Source organism: Crinia signifera, chromosome 2 (genome assembly GCF_055691185.1).
Source record: "Crinia signifera chromosome 2, ASM5569118v1, whole genome shotgun sequence".
In the NCBI taxonomy this organism is placed as follows: domain Eukaryota; kingdom Metazoa; phylum Chordata; class Amphibia; order Anura; family Myobatrachidae; genus Crinia; species Crinia signifera.
This window is the reverse complement of record NC_139218.1, coordinates 333,116,939-333,138,042: the sequence shown is the minus strand read 5'-3', so window position 1 is coordinate 333,138,042 and position 21,104 is coordinate 333,116,939. Positions and strand designations below refer to the sequence as shown.

The 21,104-nt window shown below is 45.1% G+C and overlaps 1 protein-coding gene across 1 annotated transcript; it reads right to left on the bottom strand.

The window, feature by feature from the left end:
- Positions 1-564: 564 nt before the first annotated feature.
- DAZAP2 (DAZ associated protein 2) lies at positions 565-16,316 on the bottom strand. The gene is made up of 4 exons (XM_083169451.1): positions 16,163-16,316; positions 7,972-8,093; positions 3,668-3,907; positions 565-1,906 (listed from the first exon to the last, which is right to left on the bottom strand). The coding sequence occupies exons 1-4, from the start codon at positions 16,173-16,175 to the stop codon at positions 1,778-1,780; spliced, it is 504 nt and encodes a 167-aa protein (XP_083025577.1). The 5' UTR covers positions 16,176-16,316; the 3' UTR covers positions 565-1,777.
- Between the last annotated feature and the right edge of the window lie 4,788 nt (positions 16,317-21,104).

The window sequence follows — 21,104 nt, the reverse complement described above, 5'->3', positions numbered from 1 at the left end:
ATAATTAATCTATACCGATCGCACAGGTCCTAATCACTTATCAAACCTTTTTAGCATTCTGCCTTTATTTTTTGTACACTCCTTAATAGTAAAAGGCACATTCACAAACTTTGGGGCTGGGAAAAAAAAAAAAATAACTTGTACGCACATGGCCATAAAATATTAAATTATTAAGTTGTTCATTTTACATAGTAAATCAAACCGTGCTAAAGCAAACATGCAGTGCACACTATAATGCATGCTATAGCAACTTGCAATTTCATATTTGCTGTGGAACCACAAGTTTATGTTTTACTAGCCTCTGCTTTACCTTCCACAAAATGTAAATCTCATCTGTTTTTGCTTAGTTGGGTTTTCCAATAAACAATATCCTCCAATATCGTATTTGACTGTCGTAATAAGACCATGGAAAATAAGCACTGCACTATAGCACCTGTGTACAGTGGTGCAAAAGGTCATAAGTTGCTCAATACTTTACTGACAAAAAGGCAACTAATTAAACCGATGGTTATTAGCCTACAAATGGATTTCTAAACTTAAACTATAGCAAAAAAGAAAAAGAAATAAATCGGCACCTCTTTGCATTTTTTATTGATCATCCTTCAATGCGTCACACATGGAACATGCAACATTACTCTTGGATAGACTCTCAAAACAGTTTTACAAGGTAGTTTACTCCTTGGTAACATGTACAGAAATGTCTGGGTTTAACAGTGACATATAAAATTTCCATTTGAGAGAGGAAAAAAAAAATAAAGTGACCACATGTGGACATCAAAACAGGCTATTTTAAATGTGAAGAAAAAAAAACAGTTAGGAAGTCCTGACACTGATACAACAACATATCTTAGAAACCGTTAGTAACACCCTTGAAGGGGAACCAATTTTCTCCACTCTTTAAACAGAAGTTCTTACTGTCTGCTGAAATGTATTGTGTAGAAGTCCTCCTACTGGCCAAAATCACTGTCTGTGGAGGAAATAATGTACTATGCATAACCAATCTTTATTATAGATTTACAGACAGGGAGTTATCCACAACCTCTTTATCGTGGTGAAATGCAATATGTTCTAAGTGACGTGGCATACAGAAGGCATTCAAACGTTTAGAGCGCCCTCAACTGCTCGGTGTTTACAGGATGTTCTTTTTGCAGTAACATGGGGGTTTAATATCCTAAAAACATAGATCTTATAGATTTATTATAAGAAAAAAAAAGGACATGTAGAATTTGTGGTAAGAGATGTACCAGTATTATAGAAATTAACAGTTGCATACAGGCGTTATTTGCCTTCACTTAAAAATATACATGCCCCTTCTAGAGATTACGCAGAACATATATTTTCCTATCAAACACAAGTCAAAAAAAAATCTGCAAATGATTACCTCCAAGATGTTATTCCTTTGTACCCGTTGCCCGTATTATCCAATCAGCCGGTTTAGATATAATAAAATGGTGCAGGTATGTGTGGGGTGGGAGGTCGGAGGTTATATTAAAGGGATGCAAAGCTTTTATTCATTTTATATTTTTTTCCTTTTTTAATTAAAAACAAAAAAAAAGGATGGACCTCCTTTTCCTACAGCAGGAGTAAGACGGCACCGAGCAAACATCCCACTTACACCTGTGTCTAAACATCAATCCTGGGTTATTATTCTAAAGCAGAACTTTGTGGGAAGTGCCTCACGCGGTGAGATGTCATTCCTCGTACAAAATAGTTAGCCCCTTTTTATTTTTATTTTTTTTGTTGCTTTATGCCCCCCGTCCGTGCTTCGAAATCCTTCTCACCACATGGTGTAACCTCCATCCGAGCCACCCATAAAGTAGTTGCCTTTTCTCTGTGTGAGCAAGACGTTGGCACCTTGCATGGCTGCCAGCTGAGCTGCATTGGGAGGGCAGCCAGGAGGTGGTGGCTGGAAGAGAAAAGAGAGAGAGAGCACATGAAACCGTGTACAACACCGTACAGTCCAAGTGGCTTCTGAGATATACACAAGCTGGAGAGTGCAGCATACCAATAACTTTGGGTTTCATTGAATGTTAGGAGCAAATATTTGCTCAAGGTGAAAACCAGTGTTGAAATGGAAGCAACAAAAAAAGCATGTATTGTTTTGCATGCAGGGAGTATACCAGATTCAGTATTGAATCCCGGCGGTCGGGATCCCGGCGCCAGAATCCCGACAGCCGAAATGCCGTCAAGGGGGGGGGGAGTGGATCGCCCCCCCCCCTTGCGGGCTCGCTGCGCTCGCCACGCAGCGGGCCCGGTGCCTCGCTACGCTCAGCACACTAATTTATTCTCCCTCCAGGGGTGTCGTGGACACCCACGGAGGGAGAATGTGTCGGGATTCCGGCGTCGGGATTCTGAACGCCGGGATTGTAACTGCATTCCGAGTATACCATCTGCTTTATCAGGGTTACTAGAATTTTACACTTCAATGTAGAACTGAGACAGGAAACGCGCTTCCCAAATGCAAGTCTCTGCCTATTTGTCCCACCTGCATTACAATAGGATTTTACCCAGATGCTAATTGAACCTTTATTTGTTCCTAACTAAGGGGGTGATTCAGACCAGATTGTTGCGTACCGAATTCGGGCCCCCTGCCAATGGTGCGGGTTTGCGCAAACATCCGGAGCAAACACCCTCGCCTGGGTGTTCAATCCAGTATGGGAGGGCAAGGGGGAACGCCCAGCATTTTATGGGCGTACCCCTGCGAATGCAGGTGTGTGTCAATGCCTGCTTGGGGCAGGCAGCTAATGTCACATGACGTCAGAGCCCCCCCTGAATTCGGCCATCTCCGGACAGCGTTCAGCTGGGTGGCATTTACCTGTTCGCTAGGAACCGAAGAATATGTGCCGGTCTGAATCAGCCTCTATTCAGTTCATGTATCTAGGGATCATTTACCGCAGGTCCCTCTTTCCTCTGTTTGTTATTACTCAGTCTTATTTCATTTATACAGTGTAAAATGGAGGGAAGGGGACAAAGCCTTATACTAGAACCGTAAAGGCTAAATAAACCTTAGTAGCCGCTTGCCAAGTGTGCAACTAGGGTTAAACTAATTTACAACACTGTATTAAGAGCAAAATGGCTCTCACAATTTATACATAAGGGTGTTGCCGGTGATGTCATACAAGTTCTAGAACAGCCATCCACTATACTTTATGAGCATCCTTTGTATCAGTATCTAGAATATGCACAATGCAGACTTTTCAGATGTTACAGAGAGAACCTAAACATGAGCACAACTGTACATACTATGTAAGCTTGCATTGGAAAGTAAGATTTTTAGGACACAGTCTTTAACCAGCAAATAGTGTTTAAGTTAGATACTACATAAGGTTCCAAAAAAACTTTATAATGAATGTATTACTTGGAATTTAGTAAACGATCTTAATTCCAGCTGTATAGTATGAATGTGGAGCTGCATGGGGCACATGGGTTATAGTATTGAGGCCAAGTGCATCTTTGCCATGAATGTGTTCTTCAGATAGTCTGGTTGAACAGTCCCTAAACATAGCGGAACAATATGCTCCAATGGTGCAAATACTGATGTGAATGATAAAGTACAGTACTGTGCACTATCGTAGTTCTGCAGGAATAATGATCAGAAATAAAAAATAATTGTGTAGGATCAAACAGATGAACTTTAGAACTCTAATACTTTATAGAACATACTTACTGGTACAGTTGTGGAACTACCAGCACCAAACCTTGCACCAGCATCATACCCTCCTTCAACAAGGACAGTAGAGCCAGGGGGATACACCGGTCCAATAGGGTAGTACATGGGTACTGAGGAACCCATGGGTCCAACTTGCATGGTCTGAGCCATGGGCAAGTACATCGAAGTTCCAGGGTAGGCTGCAGACAAAGCAGCCATATTGGCAGTGGGTTGGTGAACATACCCTGGGCGATAAAGCTGGAGGGAATGGGAGTGAGAAAAAAATAAAACAAAATTATGACCTGGATTTCTTATGTAGAATACTTTTATAGCTACAATCATGGAATGTATTTTCAAAATGGATAATTAACCTTGGAAATACCTATACATTGTATTAAGAACAGTACCTAAGAATTACACAGAATCATATTATGGAATCACTAAAATCTATAATAGATCAAATCATGAAAACTAATGAAGTTTGTTAAAAATAAAGACCAGCTCAAGCAAAGCTGGTGGAACCCAGTATGCATGGCGGGAGGGGGGCTCCAAGCCAAAGAGGCACTCCCCTCTGCCGACATCACGATCCCCAGTGACTCATTTAAATAATAAATATATCTCTCTCTCATATGGGTGCCATTAGGACCCAGCATCCTCAGCACACGCTCCTCCATGCTCCTGTCTCAGTGAATGTCGGGTGTGACATCACATCTGCCTATCATTCAGGAAGGCGCAGAGAGGAGACTAATGCAACAAGCATGTATCCCCCCAAGTAACAAGAATGTTAAACCACACACACACACAACCGGGGTAAAGAGCATGTAGGTAAGCAGCACTTATGTGACATAATATGTGATGGGCATTACAGTGTGCCCGGGGGGCTCTACCTTGCCTAGTGTGTCCAAGGGGGTCTACTGTGTGGTGTAATGTGAATAACATACACTATTGTATGGTGTAATGTGAAAGCACTATTATGTGACCAGGCCCCTTTCCCACAAACTGATGCCCGAGTTTTTTTTAAGTGCACCTTCAGCGCACAATGTCCCTATTTTAAGTGTGTGCGTGGAGGGGGGGCACAAATTCCATTTCTGCACCAAAATGTCTACTTACGGCACTGCTGCTACTGGGCACTTATGTGTATAAGAGGCACTATATACCCTTTTATTCAGCGTGTGATGTCTCTTTCTTAAGTATGGGAGGGTGCAAATTTATAGTTTGCAGGGGGGGGGGGGGGGGGGCTATGAACACCCTAGCACCTGCCCTGATATAAAACTATGTTAGCAGTGGGACACTAACCAAAAGGGCTTCTTTGTATAATAAGCGTGGCGAGTGGCGGCGGAACGCGTCCTCCGACCTTTTCATACCCCCACTATCCATGTCGGCGTGGAGTTGATTATTTTATAGTGTGGCGAGTGCAGCGAGCCTGAAGCGTGGCGAGCGGACACGGAATACATGTAAAGTAATCCGCGTCCGCTCGCCACACTATATAAAATCAACTCCACGCCAACGTGGATAGCGGGGGTATCAAAAGGTCGGAGGACGCGTTCCACAGAGTGATTGCTGTGAGGATCTGACAGGGGACGGGAATGACAGGGAGCGGGTACAGGAAAATCGCATTACATGGTACTATAACGTAACGCAATGAGATTTCAGTACGTTTGCGTACGTAATAAATCTGGGCTTGCTAGGAAACAAGTACCTAAACTATCAATGATTCAGATCACTTCATCGACAATTGCCAAGTACCCATTTGATACATGGTTTGTTGCATTTTTATTCAGAGGGCAGCTCTAGTGTCCATGGTATAGATACCTATATAGAGGGATATTCAATGCTCCCGACGATGAGCTATGACGGCGAGAAGTGCTGAGATCTCGCCTCCAATTATTCTACTCCCTCCCCTTCACTTGCCATTTCCTTTGGCAAGGTGAAAACACTGAGTGTGGCCATTAAGACGGCAGGGCTCGCCACAAAATGCAGTGGACGATGCATTTGCGTTGAACCTCGCTGTATTGGGGGATCCTAGCCGGCCTCTGACTGTGAGGGGATTCTGGCCAAACATGGAATACGGCAAAGATATCGATTGCTCGCCGAAAAGAAGCCCTCCTCACCGCAGAAACCCCCATCATGGCAGCATAGAATACCGCCCTCAGAATCAGAGACAAACACTGAACCATAACAGTCCGCCAATGAAACAACCATTTTGAAAGATTAGCATTCAGTTTGACAAACAATCATTTTTGATTATCAAAGTGGTTTAATTGTTCCAACCATTATTCAGTTGCTTCCATGCTGGGAAGAGAGGATTTCCTAAAAACATCTATGGTGCCCATACACTTTAGCGATCGAATACGATGCGACATCGCAATGAGATGTCCCATCACATCCTATTGCATTGCAAGTGCTTTTTTCCAGCACCCGAGATCACATGCCACCTATCGCATGCCATCGGGTAATGGAAGAGGGCTGGCATGCAGAATTAGTAAGAATTTGAAAAAACACTGGGCGGGACTCTGAGCCAATCAAAGGCCTCACACTCAGACGGACACTGATTGGCTCAGAGAGGACCATCCAGTCTTTTGAAAAATTCTGTCACCCCGCTGTTCACATGTGGTAAAAAATCCACATGCGATTAGATATTATGTGCTGCACATAATTTTTATCGATCAACAAGACATTCGACAGACGGGCCCACGCAGAGCAAAGGGAGTCTGCTTTGTGCTTTATCAGGAGAGACAGGTACAGAAAATCTTGCAAGCCCTAGGTTTAGGGTAACCAACTCCAGTTAATGTTTTCCAGACCTCCTGACAGAATCACAAGTAATCAGCTCCACCTGTGGATCTTTTGAAATGTGTCAGTGAGTAATGAGTGCACCTTTGCATCAGCTATGTTGTCTCGAGGACTGGAGTTGGCTACCAGTGCCCTAGGTCATGCTAATTCAGGCATAGGAAGGAATTTTGTTTGATGTCAGCTCTTTACATCTAAGGTAATGGAATCTAGAGGAAGATGCCAATTACCTGACAGGACAGCCCTTTGTCTGGGTTTCCATATGCAGGTACACCACCATTTTTCCGGCAGCCGATGGTCCGGAACCTCTTTCAATCCAGACACATTGAAGAAGGGAATTTATGCTGCGGGAGGGTTTAAAGGGTACGGCTGGCTGGTCCAGGTGCGGAGAACAACTTCACTACAGGGGATCCCACAGATAATCTGACACTGCTAGAACCCATGGTGCCCAATTATCGGTGGTGTACATGTACAGAAAAGCACACCAGGGGGTGTTCTCATGCCACAGGTGTATTGAGATGCCCTAACAAACTATCTATACTAGGTTCAAGGCATAAGTGATATGGTTTAGGACAGGCATGTCCAACGTTGGCCCTCCAGATGTTTTGAAACTACACACCCCAGCATGCTTTGCAATAGTTTTAGTATTCTCTAATAGCAAAACTGTGGCAAAGCATGCTGGGATGTGTAGTTTCAAAACATCTGGAGGGCCAACGTTGGACATGCCTGGTTTAGGACTTAAAATATGTTTCCAATAGAGAAGCATGTAGAAAATATTCTAGCTCCTAGCTGATGTTGGTTCGCTGTGAGGTACAATTTTCATTTATCTGAAAAGCACCGTTATATGAAACATCTCCCCAATACAAAATCCCAACACATATACTGTAATAGTGTTGCTGATCAAATTTCAAAGCGATAAATGGATCCAGATCTTAGAGTATCAGTTCGCTAGGATTGCTATGCCCAAATATGTGAAGCTAATTTATAACGTCGCAAGGAGTATGTTATGGGAAGACCCAGGAATTTATTGCATACGCCAGTCACCCAGGCAGAATACTATTTTTAAAACTGCCGGCATTTGGTGTCCTAGGAGGTTCCATCACATATCGTTTTTTTGACTACAACGCATATTTTTGTAACCATCACTTTCTGTAAAACAAATGGTTGTACCCCTTTATTTAAACTGTCTCATAACCGCTAACAAAACCCAAAATCTGGGAAGAGGCGGTTATTGTTGCCAATTGCCAAGTAGGAGGATGAAACGTGGACTGTAGGACCCGGGGTAGGCTGTGCTTGTGCAATTTAAATATTATTAACACGCTCGCTGTTGATAAACTGCAGAGAGGGAGCGTTTACCTAGACTGTGTGGAAGTGGATATCGCTAAGCGTGGGCCCAATTACTGAATAAGGTGTTGGGAGAGGGAGTCCGTAAACTACAAAGAAATGAATTAAAATGTATTGCCCGGCCCGTTGATATTTTCCCTAAGGCTTTGAATGTTGGTGCATTGTTTAGTGGTTGAATGGTTATACTGTACCTCTGAGTAAGCAGGAGGAGCATCTGTATAAGGAGGGGCTTGTTGCAGATGCATGGCTTGCGGGTACACAGACTGTGGATTGGGATGCTGGGTTGGGTAGGCTGGGGGTGTAGGGTACTGTCCTGTAGAGGAAGGAAAGAGAATAGCATCATTGTATATAATACAAGCAGAGCATATAAACCAAGTAAATCAAAATAGAAGGTTTCTAGAGAAAATAATGCTGAGTCACATGTTAAATGGAGGACTTCATCAACAGAATGGTTTTAGATGTCAAACTTTAGGCAGCCTATATTGTTTCATTATCTAGTTTTGGCTAAACTATGATACATGGAAGAGTGCAAAACAAACACAGATTCGCGTGAAGCACAGCTGATTATATGAACAAATATTACCAATCACTTAATTTACTAAATAATTCAAGTAGATGTTATAAGTAAATAGAAGAGATTATTCTGCAGCTGTGATAAGGATCACAAATAGGGGGACTCAGCTGAAGACTTTTGGTGTTTAGTCTCAACAGCAGGTTACAGCATAACAGGTTGGCATGGCAGACTCTTGAAAGGCTCCAATGGTCCCCATGTAAAACATCCCCAGCCTATCACTCGGTAGATAATCCACCATCAAGAGCAAGGTGACTCTGCCCTGGAAACTCTTATATCAGGAAATCCCAGGTGCTGCTGATTACATCTTAGATTCTGCTACGGATCCTCCACATTATGTTCATGTGGGGGAATGCTGGGTCTGCCACACAGCATAGCTGGAAGCACCACAGAGTCAAACCTTATGGAATCTGGAAGGTAGTTAAGTAGTTCTCTTACCCAGGAACATTAAATCATATGTGCAGCCTTTAGCAGAACATTGTGGGTGCTTTTTTAGCACCCACGATGTATTGCATCAGACTTCCCTTGAACTCCCTGGGTGCCTTCACATGCAAAAAACTGCACGTAAAAAATGGTACATTAAGTGCCAATGCAGAGGTTAGCTCTCCCTAGGAGTTGCCGAGGGAGCTCAAGGGAAATCCAGTCCGACTTGCCCTTAAGTCATGTCAGACTAGGGACTGCAATATATATATATAAAAAAAAATAAAATAAAAAAAAAGTTACAAAAACTCCAGATACACCGTTGTAAATAAAGGGAATAAATGACTGACTGTACTAATGTTATTCCCATTTTGGACTTTTAATCCTCAGGATACAAATACTGATCTGGCGATGTGTCTAGCCACTATTTCTCCAGAAGACATTTATGAGGACACACAGAACCAAACTGCAGTAGTAGTATTGTTTTGCAACTCTATTCCACCTATGGCTTGAACTATCAATGCTGGAAGAGCTGGCCAAAGCAAAAGGTGGAAAATAGTTTAAAACAGCCTAAATGGGGATACATACAGGATCCCGGCGGTGGGTAAGCTGGCGGCCAATAGACTGACATGGAGGATCCTGACAGGATCTGTAAATGCCCTACCCCCTTAGCCCTTACCTTTACAGCCTAACCGATTGGTTCCCAGCCTGTGTGCTGTGGCAGAACGTAACGGATCGGAATGGGGCGATAAATCGGCCCTAAATCGGGTACGTGTGATGTCCCCTCAGGTCTGATGTGCAGTCCTGAGTTGGAGGGCGGACTGAAATGCAGGTCTAACCTCGGACCTCCCTCCAGGAGGAGGGCTGGGAACAGGGGTCACATGCAATCCATCACAAGTAAAGGATCGCAGGTGATCGGCTGGGCATACACTGCTGCGAGAAATTGCAGTACTGTATGCCCAGCTTAAGGATGTCATAAACACATTATAATTAATGTAATATTTTTCTCTAAAAGAACTCACACAAATGGTGCCTGCTCAAAAACTCAGAAGATTGGTGGATTTTCTAGCCCATGAACGCATCTAGGAGCTTGCTCATCCACCGTACAGTGTAGACCAGGGGTAGGCAAGTAAATTTTAATGGAGTCCGGATATTTTGATCAAGGTCCACAAGTTCCGACTCTGCATTAACAGTATTGCACTGCGCAGGTGATGTCATTGCGCGATGCAGGACTGAGAACGCTTAGATTCGCCTATGGCTACTATATGGCAGCACTAATCTATATTCTATTTTTATATATTCATTTTATAATCTCCCAGAGAGAAATAGTATAGGTAGGAGATTAATGGAGGGAGGGAGCACTTGGAGGGTACCTACTATTGAGAGAGAGGAACAGGAACCCACATAAGGTAGATGACCACAGCAGGGTTGAGATCAGGCACAGTGTCTGCCTCCTGTTGTGTGCTTGATGTGCAGCAGGCAGCCGGACCTTGTCCCCGCAATCACTGTGTCCCATCACGGGCAGAGAGGAGGGGGACCCCAGAGGCCAAGGCCGAACCCCAGCGTCCGGCAGAGGGGCTGCAGAAATCGAGGCCCCGGCTTCAGGAGTACTGGAGGTCGCAACCCGCAGGAGCAATCTAAGCGCTCTCCAGCACAGGTGGCGGGACCAATGTGAGAACACACTGTGGGGGTGAGCAGGGTGTAGGAGAAGGCCGGGAACTGGGAGGCCAGCACTCAGAAGCAGTGAAAAAGAGTCTTCTCTCCTTCACGCCCCCTAATCTATATTCTAGAGACTGTCCGGTTCCCTGACCTTTGCAGTCCGGAGTCGGACCGCCAGTTGCCTACCGCTGGTATAGACTGTTTCCATAAGAAAGATGCATGCTATTTGTTGTGAGTCACCAGAAACTGCAGTGGAGACCCTCACACAACACATAGAAGACATGCTTCAGATTGGTCACAAAGCCGTTTCACAAAGCCGTTTGAGCGCATGCAAGTTTGTCCTGTGGCAAATACTTTAAATAAAAAAAATCTAACGTTCTTTGTTTACAGCTGTAGTAGGTTTTGTGCCACAAGAAACTTATTGCTCCCCAAAAAAATATTAGACGTGACGCTGTATGATAAACAAAAAAATGATTGACATGTACATATAATGCTAGTAAGCAGGCTGACAAGTATCTTTACACAGCTGTTTATATCTCGTCAAGCCAGACTGTGGCACCTGTATAGCATATTAATGCGAGAAGGTTGCAGGAAGACTGCAGTGTGCACAGAAACTTGAACAGCTATCCCCTACAGGCTTCCCTTCTTGTAAGTCCCTGATGGCCTATGAACGGCTTGGCACAGCTACAAGCAGTATGGATTCCACATTCACAACACCGCACAAACACAATTGATGAGAGTTGCAGATTTTTTTTCTGCCAAGGAACAGAACTGAAGTATACTCTAGAATATAGTGGCCTCATTTTTCACATATTATCCCTATAGGACCAAAGATGCCAGCAGTGAGATGCTTCTGCAGTATGACATAACACAGCTGCGACTTGCTATATCAGCAGTTATGAGCTCTCAACAATTCTAACCACGAGCACTGTGTGTGTGTGTGTGTGTGTGTGTGTGTGTTTCTGGGAGGGCAGGAAATGGCTGAATTGGGCATATGGCTGACTGGCACACTGCCCACTTTCTTCTGTGTTAAATGAGGACATGCACATTGAGTACAAGGCACAGGACAGGGAGGAGACATTACATTACAGGACAGATTATTAAAATTCTACATTCTATAAAACACATGGAGGTCATTCCTGGATTCTGATGTAACAAATTACCGAAGTATTAACTAGATTTGCCCAGCGCGTATGGCCAGCGACGAAGTGTGAATTGCTGGCTGTAAAATCACGGGGGTGAATGACTTTCCATAGTAGGAGACTACGGAAAGCCTTTCATTCATTCTGTCAAACAGGACGATGGACGGTGGGGGCTGGCGATGATGCGGGAGTGCACATAAGCTCTCACTGCTCATCGCCCGGCCGAACACACCAGACGGTTTTCAGCTGAAAGCAGCTCAAAACGGCAAAAAGTGAGCAACTTACAGCTCAAAATCGATTAGGGTCTATGAGCCTAAACTCTCTTGCTGCCTATGAAGGCCAGTGTTTTTCCTTGGTAGGAGAAAGGGAAGTAGAAGGGTTATGAAGCTCTCTAACTCAGAAAGAGAAATTCGCTGGAAAAGAAAAACATGTTTAAGGTGTGAGAAGGTGCAGAAGATTAGGCACTCACATCTATTCCCTGATCACTGCAGCAGGAACATCATTAACCCACAGATCCTAAACCTGACACTATCCTCATTCCCAAACTGATCTACAGACTTTAAAACATACAAGGCCAGATGCACTAAGCGTCAAAAGTGATAAAGTGGAGAGTGATAAACAAACAATCAGCTCCTGCCTGACATTCTTCAAACACAGTCTGCGACTTGGCAGGTAGGAGCTGATTGGCTGGCTGTTCATTATTCTAAATTTTATCACTTTTGAAGCTTAGTGCATCTGGCCCTAAGGGATATATCTTTCTCTTCCCAGTCTGGGTTGTCACCATCTGCTGTTGTGCTTCTAGCACATGTGTGGTCTGCATATCAGCGCTGAAATGTAGACCACACTGTGCTAGAAGCACCATAGCTGAGAGCGACCCCCAGACAGGGAAGAGGAACGCCTTAGATATTGGAAGATGCAGGATGCTACTAGGTTCATTAGCTGTTTCAATGGAACAATGCTGATGTACATTGTGCTACAGAGCAGCAGTTTAACACTCGCTCTGGCTACATTGCAGGAAGACATGAAACCCCTCCCTCACACACAATTGAACTGTAGCATAATAATGGTTCTCCCTAAAGACTACATGCATCCATGGTGGGATCATTTATTTGCACAGCTTCTCGGAACACACTTATATAACTAACAAAGTTCCACACCTTATTATAAACCTGGGAAAGAGGAGAGGGTTGGAGACACAGGTGCATACATCTTTAAAGGTCAAATAATGGGTCTATTATTATACACAATAAGTAGCAAAGTCAATGCATATTATTGACTTAATTAGGGTTTTGGGTCACTGGGTCGGCCCATATTAGGTCAGCATGCATTGCGTCAACCACTGAAGGTCCACATGGCTTAGGTCAACAGGGTTGGAAGGTTGATAATTAGGCCAATGGGAAGGTTGACAGTCAAAAGGGGTTTTCATGGTTTTTTTTGGCCCGAATGTCGACAGACACCATCAAAGTGTACAGTATCCCGCATAGCTCAATGCGCTCGTCACACTATTTATTCACCCATCACGCCGTAGTGGATGGTAATGCATGAAATACCGCCCATCGGCACGTCTGGTAAACAAGAAAAAAAGTGAAATAATTTCAACCTTCCCATTGTTGACCTAATGCTTGTGTCAACCTTGCACACCTGTCTATCGTATCTTGATAATTAGGAGCATAATTTATTTAAAACCCTGCCTTAAAAAAAATAGGCAGCTGACATGGCCTATGTGGTCATATGCGAAAAAGGTTAATTTTTCATGCTCGATATCCACATGGATTACAAATGATAATGATTGTGTTGGGCGCAGCAAGGCACCTGGCCCAAAGCATGGCCATGTAAGGGTCCGCACTACACTAATTGAGTGTCCAAATGCTCAGCTGTCGGCATTCACACCAAAAAAAAAAAATATATATATATATATCCATGTTCACCTTATATCTCGACCTAGACATGTTCCGCAAAATTCACCAGTTTAATGTAGATTAGTATAGTGGTTTAGCCAACAGCTGAAGTTTGCAGTCTTCTGGTCTGTGCAGCAGCCATATGAATCCCCACCACTAGGATGTCCCAAGAGTCTCCCTGGCTGTGGCGAATCTCTCCTGGGTCCTGGCACCCACACCACAAGGACAGTCTATGCAGGCATGGCCAAACTATAGCCCTCCAGCTGTTGTGAGACTACAAGTCCCATCATGCCTTGCCACAGTTTTGCTAATAGGGAATGCTAGAACTATGGCAAGGCATGATGGGACTTGTAGTTTCACAACAACTGGAGGGCCATACTTTGGACATACCAGGTCTGTGGTTTAGATAGAGAGAGATATAGATATATATGTTGGTTTATTGTTTAACAATGTAGTTGTACGATTCCAGTGCTGTATGTGGCAGATCCCTTGTTAGCACATTGGAAGTATATTAGGGGAGGGGTTCAGAGATATCAGTTTACCCTGAGATTTCTGTTTCTGGTGCAGGGGAACGTCCAGCTTTACTACAGAAACCACTTATTGTCATTTACCGTTTATATTAAAGAAACCTTCCGCCTTCATTGTTGATATCTGCATAGCCTGATCATTTTGCACTGTCATAGTAAACATGACTAGAGTTAAGGTCCATACACACTGGGCGACTATGCCCAGTGTGTATGGACAGCGATGATCACATTCATCGCTGGGGAAAGCCACTCAGTGCATACACACTGATCGGTTTTCCCCCGGCGCCGACGGAGGGGGGAGGACGGCATTGCATAGCGGACCGCTATGCAATGCCGTCCTGAAAGCCGCTCATCTGCTGGTAAAACCAGCAGATGAATGGCTTTCCCGGGGATGTTGCGGGAGAGTGCAGCAGCGTTCGCCGCTCATCACCGGGCGGCTTTGAGCTGAAAGCCGCTCAAACCTGCTGTTTTGAGCGACTTTCAGCTCAAAGTTGCCCAGTGTGTATGGGCCTTAACACCATACTTGCCTACCTAACCCTCTCCATGCGGGAAAAAATGCTCTGTACCTGGACTTCCCTGGTAATGTTGGATTGCCAGCACCTGTGGTGGAACAACCTTCTTATCAATTACCTAGCTCACCACAGGTGATGGCAATCCTACATTACCAGAGAAGTCCAGGTACAGAGCATTTTCTCCTCTGGAGAGGGTCAGCTAGGCAAGTATGCTTAACACACATTCTTTAAATTGGCAGCATCCTGAATAGAATAGCTCTGGGAGCTCCCTCCCTGCGATATTCATTGCAAATCGTATTGGATCGACCCTCAGCCAGAATTTCTTACCTAGAGGTGATGTATACATCCTTGGAGACAGAAAGTGGAGTTGTCCAATAAGATTCTTTTAGGGCATTCAATTAAAACAGATGACTTTGTGGGCATGAAAAATGCCCTGTGGGTCTATTTTTGCACAACACTAGTAAGGTTTCTAATGGAGTTATGCTAATGCTGGGAACACTCCTAAAGATATCTGCAGATATATCGCTAGAAAGATCAGGCATTGTGCTCTTCATACACACAAGCCAATCAGCCCTGACTGACATCACAACCTGCCCAGTTGCACTTTCCATCACTGTTGGCTTGTACAGTGAGTTTACGGGCGATTGCCAATATACATGGCACAATGTATCTTTAGATATCAGCCCTACTACACAATCGTGATATGTCCGATTGACGTACACAGACATTGAAAATATTTAGGGGGGTAGTTATCAAAGCTTAGTAAGAGAAAATTGTGAGATACTAACCAATCAGCTTCTAATTAAATTTTGTAGGCTGTGTTTGAAATATGATCTAAGCAGATTGTGGGCAAAGTAGCAACCAATTTTAACTCTTACAAAGCTTTGATAAATACCGCCTTAAATATTACCTTGGCATACACTAATTTAACTTTTGGGTGAAGTGGCAGGATTAGCCTAGGTTTGGCCACCTTAAAAACTAAACACACATATACACAAACAATACTGGCATTTTAAGTTTTGATCCTTTCCTGAATAAAGCAGTGCTTTCTTTTAAAGAACCAATAGATCTTAGATTAAAATTTGTAGTAGAAATTGGACCATCAACTAGATAGTTGATAATGGTGCACAGGGGAAAAATTAAGGGGAAAAAAATGTATACAAAAACCAGCTATTATGTATAGAGATACATATATATATATATATATATATATATATATATATATATATATATATATATATATATATATATATATATATATATATATATCTGTTTTTTGTATACAGATTTTGTTTTGTTCTTTTTTTCTTCATGTTCCCCTGTGCACCATAAACAACTATCTATTTAGTGCTCCAAAATTACTAATAAATAATCACACACACAGTGTGCACCCAATTTCTAGTTGTTGTATGACCATCGGCACCTACATTGTGCTTTTAGTAAGCTACACCTTATTGCCCCGGCCAATGGCAGCCAGTGCTACAGGTGATGTTGAGACTCGTCAGGGCACGGAAACAACGGCTGCTGTGGCCCTAGCGGCACATGCGGTGAGGGCAGGTATTACACTAGGCCTTCAGCAGCCTGCGGACACAGCACCAATGCTCTGACACTGCCGGCGTGGCAACGGTGTTACCAATCCGAGCCCCCACTCACCCTTATTATTCATGTCGGTGCCGTTGATGTCTCCGCTGCTGTTGCTGCTGCTGTATTTCTCCGTGTTGTTGTTGCTGTTGCTGCTGCTGATGATGATGATGACTCCACTTCCGGTCTCTCCACTTCCTTATTGTGTTATTGCTGTGCCCGCAGCCGCCAACCTGTAATGCTGGAGACAGCGCCCCCTGCTGGTACTTTCACTTTCTATTTATAGCTGCTATTCGTGCCGTCTCCGCGCTCAGGCAGCGGCAGCCTGTCTGGTTAGGTACGCAGCTTACACACATACAGCCTCACACCTAAGTATTGTACGCATAATTGCTGTCTTGTTTACACAAAAATACATCTATGTTGGGCAGCTGTATTTATATGTTGTACTTTTTCTCCGCTTAAAGCAATGGTATGAAAATGTATTTTTCAGACAGTGGAATTAAAAAATACATACCCTCTAACATTTGAAGGGCAGAAATAGGTACACATTCAGAAAGGGGGCGTGGCCATGTGGAAGGGGGCGTGTCACAACACAAAAGGGGCGTGACATTACACAACACATCGTAATGCCCGTTACACATTTTAGTAAACGCCGTAATGCCAATTACACATAAGGTCACACACCGTAATGCCTATTACACATTGTACAACACATCGTGATGCCCATTACATACTAAATAACAAACCATAATGCCCATTACATATTTGATGCATAAATGCTGCTTACCTGCATGCTCATTGCTAGAGGGTTCTTTCTTGATGCCAGGGCTTCATGTTTGATGTCTAGGAGGATTTGGCTTCATGCTTGTTGCCAAGAGGGAGTGCATGGCATGTTGCCAAGGGGGAATATAATACTATAATGCAGATTGCAAAGGGTGGGGGACTTGCTCGTTGCCAAGGGGGGGGGGGGGGGTGGTGGAGAAAATGCTGTTGTCAAGGGGAGGAATTGCTCGTTGTCAAGGGGGGGAGAAAATGCTCTTGTCAAGGGGGGGGTTTTGCTCGTTGTCAAGGGGGAGCCGCCGGACACACACAATTGAATAAAATGATAGCCGGGCAGAGAGAGCAGGCTGTGCGCGCTGCCCGGCTGTATAGTGTAAGCAGCGGCAACATCCTCGTCCCTGACCCTCACTATTTTAAATTCTCCCGCTGGGCGCCGCGGCCGCGAGCCAATAGGAGGTCGCGGTCAGACAGCCAATCATGAGCGGCTGCTAGACCGCGACCTCCTATTGGCTCGCGGCTGTCCACTGACTCCAGCCTGAGCCTAGGGAGAAAGAGCCTGCCCTGGGCTGGGCCTTGAATTACGCGGCAGAGACTATGCTGCTGCTGCCGCCGCTTTAGGTAAGCAGAGGGCAGAAACTAAATCCAGCCGGGCAGCGCACAGACAGCTAACTGCTGTCTGTGCGCTGCCCGGCTCTGAATTCGGTACATTCGGTACATGTTTAATTTGCCGGTACAGACCGTAAAAAAACGGTACTGTACCGGCAAATTCGGTACTGTTGGAGGGTATGAAAATATAATATAATTGTGAAATAAACATCATTTTATAATCTGTTTAAAAGAATGACTGGAATGATGGGGCAATTCAGACCTGACTGCACGGCTGTGAATTTCCACAGCAATGGATTATCAATACATACCGTACGGCCTGTAGTACGCATGCGCACGAGTACATACTTTTTCTATTTGCACGGCGATTGACAGGAAGTAGGCGTCTGGGCAGGGGCGAATTTAGGGGCCAGGCCGCCCCTAGGCACAACATTTTTGTGTCCCCCCCTCCCCCTAATTTAATGTAATCATATATGTATATGCATTGTTATTTATATATTTCATAAAAATTTAACTAGCCCACCTTAATATTTTTTTAAGCACTCTGGACTGCTCACTATACGGAGGACTCGGAGGGAGACACTTATTAGTACAGTGATTAGCACAGTGTCTCTGTCAGTCTCTCTCCGGCTCACACACTGTGACTGACTGAGCGCAGGGAGGATCTGCGCACCGCTCAGCTCAGCTGCTGGATACACAACAGCCAATAGACTGTGTGTGTGTAGAGTAGCCAATGGGCGGGAGCCGGCAGCAGTGAGCCTGAGCCATTTCCGGATGCGCAGGGGGAGCGTCGGACCCAGCCACTAAGTGGTGATGTAATGTTCATGGCAGAGCGGGTGGGCAGTGGCGGGTGACGAGCGGCGCTGCTGCCGACATATGATAATTCATGTCTGCGGCGGTGGCGCTCGTCACTCGCCGCTGCCCACCCGCTGTGCCATTTAACAGAATGTCAGCCTGCCTGCCGCCCTTAATTGGTGCCGCACTGAGGCCGGTGCCTCACGGGCCTAAGCACAAATCCGACCCTGCGTCTGGGGGTGGAAACTGTCCGTTTATTGGCAGTGCCAAGAAACACACTCAGAGGGGGAGATTTACTAAGAATACAAATACGACTCAGTCATTCATAATCTTAATACAAATCAATATGACTGCCAACGGCCGTATTATTGCCAAAATACGATTCGTAAATAGGGCAGATTTACTAATATGCCGTATTTACAGATTTGTATTTGGCCAATAGCATAGGCAGTCGTATTCTGCCGTATTCATTTTTAGCGGCCATAGTCCCTGTATGCAGTGCAGGCTTGCTGGGACTCATAGTTCCACAGCAATACACAATAGTTTATTCTGTTTTTTACAACACATCAGCCTGGTGCCACCACCCAGGGGCACTGGAGACAACCCAGGTTAATTCTGGAGGGGGGGGGGGGGGGGACAGGATTGGCCCTTGAGCCTGGTGCTGGTTTTAAAAATCCAGTGGACCCCTAATTAGTTTGTTCCTTGATTTTATAAAACCAGAACTGGCTTTGAGCCTGGGGCTGGTTATGGCCATGGGGGAGGACCCCATGCCGGCTTTTTTTATTTTATTTTTATTAATTATTATTTTTTTCATTTTATTTTTTTTACACTGCGGTCTGCACGAATCTGGCTGATGCATGTGCAGGCTTTTGCCAAATACACTTCATTTTCCAGGCATATTTTACTGTCAATTAGCGGCCGTATCCCACTAATTACCGGCCGTATATTGCATACAGGTTGGCTAATTGGCTTCTGACAATTAACCCTAGTGTGCACATGTACATATAAGGTAGACTAGTTGGGTCAAGATCCTGAACCAGGTAAGTCAACGCTAGACCACCATGAATGTTTTTTTAGACATTTTAATTAATTTGACATTTTATCATTGTCATTATGATGCATAGATACGGTCAATGCCGAATGTAAACATGATATTTATCCACAAAGTGTACTGAACCCTAATGCACCTGGTTTCACCCAATCCCTCACAGCCACAGTGAGATTATGTATATTCACAGTGTAAATTCTATTTAAAAGCCTAAGGCCACTCCTCACCTCTGTGGTGCATACTTGCATACTTTTGAAAACTAGTTTCAGGGAGATTACAGTTGGTAGCAGAATTTTCCACAGCTCACCATTGAGGGGGTGTGTCATGCTCCACCCTAAGGGTGTGTCTAGTTCCATATATGTAGAGATTGTGAAAAGAGATTGTGAACGTGGTACCTAGTAGCGTGGGTGTACTGCTACATCTGAGAGGATTCTTTTAAAATTACTTACCGTATTTGCCGGTGTATAAGGCGACCGGGCATATAAGACGACCCCTCAACAATAGGAGTGCCCCAGGAGGGCCCAGCTAAATACAAAAAGGGCCTGGAGGGCCCAACAATGAAATGCCCACGACTATCATGCCCACAGGCCGGAGGGGCCTGATCTGTATCCACAGGCCTAGTGCCCGATCACCCGGTGGTCTAGGGAGGGGTATTTGGCCTGGGGCCGCCTACCTGCTGTTGGGAGAGGCCGCAGGGGGGAGCTTCGTCAGCTCTTCTGCTTTCCACCCCTGCTGGCCTCTCCGGATCCGGTCGCCCTCTTTCTTCTGCCGCTGGCCTGTCCTGGCCAGCAGTGGCGCTGCTTCTCCTCTTCATTCAGAAGGCACCGGAGATCTTCTTTCTGGATCCAGGCGTCTTCTGGCCTCTTCAGTGGCCGCAGGAGCTCTTCTGCACCGTTCTCCGGCGGCTTTGGCATCCTCTTGCTCCTCAGCCGGGGGACTTCCTTCCTCGCCCTCCCGGCGGCATCTGACGTCAGACGCCGGGGGCGGGGCCTAGTACGGCGCGGCAAGTGCTGATTGGTTGGCCGCAGCCGTCTGCCATTGGCTCCCGACTCGGGAGCCCTGATTGGCTCCCGAATGGCGGGAGATTCAAACCGCCGCGAGCGGCACTTTGGATTGGCGGCCGCAGCAGCGCCAGATTCAAAGCACCGCTCCGTTCGCCACCGCTTCCATCCCCACTGCACCTGTACTGTGGGTGCGGGGATCATACAGCTGATCCCCGCGCCCAGCTCCCCTCCATTAACCCAGCGCATCCTGTACCCGGCGTATAAGACGACCGTCCCATATGGAGGCATGTTTTTCAGGGGAAAAAAGTTGTCTTATACGCCGGCAAATACGGTATATTTGGTAGGAAGCGTGGCCATGCTGAGCCTGTTGGGACATCATGGGATCACAGCCACTTCTCCTCCCAGTAATATATCAGTAAAGAGAGACAGACCCGGCTAAGACAAAAGATAGAACAACACCCTATGGCAACAGACTGCTTGGAAAGGTAAAGCCGCCCATGGGGATGTGGAGATAAGTGCTCACCCGCACCTCAGTCATGTATGGGGGCCCCCAGTTCCAATGCCTCAGGGTCCTGTGTGAGTAGCAACTGCTCCTTAACTAGTACACAAAAAAGAGACAGAACCCAAACATTTTTCTTTTGCCGCCGCAATAACTGTTGCAAACAATTAAATATTTTTCATTCAGAGTAGTCATTGTGTCTTAACAGAAGCTCTGTCGCTGCATCACATTATTAATGGGTTGGTCGAAAAATAAATCTCAATGCTGGGAATAGTAATGTAC